The sequence below is a fragment of the Austrofundulus limnaeus genome, unplaced genomic scaffold, assembly GCF_001266775.1.
Source record: "Austrofundulus limnaeus strain Quisiro unplaced genomic scaffold, Austrofundulus_limnaeus-1.0 Scaffold147, whole genome shotgun sequence".
Classification (NCBI taxonomy): Eukaryota; Metazoa; Chordata; class Actinopteri; order Cyprinodontiformes; family Rivulidae; genus Austrofundulus; species Austrofundulus limnaeus.
Window position 1 is genome coordinate 354,069 of NW_013952549.1, and position 1,767 is coordinate 355,835.

Below are 1,767 nucleotides of genomic sequence, written 5' to 3' on the forward strand. Positions count from 1 at the left end.
AATCAATACTTTTACTTTTAATACTTAAGTACAAAAAATATCAGATACTTTAAGACTTTTACTCAAGTAATATTCCTAAAGGAAACTTTAACTTTTACAAAAGTATTTTTTGGTAAGATACTTGTATTTATACTCAAGTATCACTTTGTGGTACTTTATACAACACTGCAACTTTCCGCTTCAGAGTTCAACAAGAGAGGAATTTTTTATGCGTGCCTATTGCACAGCTTAGCATTAAATTTGATTTTACTGGTTCTTAATAGCTTCTAACTGAAGTATTGAACCAGTTTGTGTAAACAATACCTGGACACTGCTGTTGCCAACAGTTGTGGCTCTTTTAATCCGCCTGAGTTGCCCTACTGCCTCTCCAAGTAACGTGGCGATCCCGCGCTCAATGTTAGGCTGGAAGGTCCTTTCACTCAGCTTCTGGTCCAGTACACCCAGGAGAACTATGAACACAAATAATAACACTGCTTTGTAGTAACTGTGACAATTTGCAGGACTATTTAAAAACAATAATAATAATAATCATTATACCTGTTCTAACCCAGGAGGAGCGAAGCAAATCACTGGTGTTTAGCTCTGGGTAATGAAACGCTAGAAGAAAAAGGACAAAACAGTTAGYTAAACATATAAATTACTGCTAGTGATCTAATTTGAGCTCAGATAGAGAGGTTCGTACTCACGCTCTGCAATCTGCAGCACAGGAAAACCAATGTAAAAGCTGAATTCCACCACTGTGAGTTTTATCAGAGCATTGCTGACCTTTGACCCCAGCAGATATCCCCTTAAACCACTGACAGCAAAGGTGATGTCCACTGGCTGCCTTACTAGCTGTCGCTCAGTTTTAGCAGCAGCCATAGTGATGTTTATAACCTGAAACAAAAAAAAACAAAACATAAAAATAGCTTCCATTAAAAAAATGGCTTTAGTTACAGGTAATAAGAAACAAAACTTGAAAGTTGTCCACAGTTCGTAGCAGTAGCCTACTTAGTTTTATAGGATTAAGCAGAACTATAAAAAAATCAACAAGCTCTTTGTTTATAGACAGTAAGCTTACTTAAAGAGCTGTTATTGCGCTCATTTATAGGTTTAAACTTAGGCGTCTTGCAGGAAGGTTTTATGTGCTTTATTGTAGGAAAATAATGCTGAATGAGACAACCCTGTGACACACAAAGAGTGTTTGGGCAAGGAGAAAGTAGATTTTGGCCTGCCGCTCTAAACAAAAAGGTAGCACCAATTGTACCCAACAAAGTATTAAAAAAAGACTGAGACTCAGTTTTTATTCACTTAAGGCACAATAACTGCTTTCATGAAGAACAGAAGCTATATTATTCTAGGATAATAATAATAAATAAAAAATACACTTTGTTACATCTTCCATTGAAGATAATCAGTACTGATGAAAACCAGCTATACCAGAGATTCTTAACCCATGGGCCGCGACGCCACCTTGAGGGTCTCAAAAGAACAACAGTTTTTAACTTTGGGCCGCAGAGGGCCGCGGGACCGCATTAGTTTTGAATAAGGTGCAATACACATTCTCACCACTAGTAGCGGTGGTGCGCCACTCAGATGTTTAACAACTTTTTCTAATACGTAGAAGAAGAACCTCGGAAAAATGCCGAAAAGTAGAAGCAAAAATGAAGGTAACCCATCAAAAAATGCCAACATTTGTCACTAATATGAAGTGCAGCCTCTGGTTCTACCATGCAATATTTTAAAAGTTCAAAACATTATCAAATACAGTTGCGGATACAACTATAT

At 37.2% G+C, this 1,767-nt stretch overlaps 1 protein-coding gene across 2 annotated transcripts in view; it reads right to left on the reverse strand.

The window, feature by feature from the left end:
• Positions 1 to 1,767, reverse strand: part of si:ch211-1e14.1 (UPF0606 protein KIAA1549) — a 40,635-nt gene that overhangs the window by 22,404 nt on the left and 16,464 nt on the right. For both annotated transcript variants that reach the window (XM_014016540.1, XM_014016538.1), the window contains exons 7-9: positions 687 to 876; positions 538 to 597; positions 304 to 449 (exon numbers count right to left, since the gene is read on the reverse strand). In XM_014016540.1, the coding sequence (XP_013871994.1) occupies positions 304 to 449; positions 538 to 597; positions 687 to 876 (396 nt within the window). The remainder of the gene's footprint in view (positions 1 to 303; positions 450 to 537; positions 598 to 686; positions 877 to 1,767) is intronic.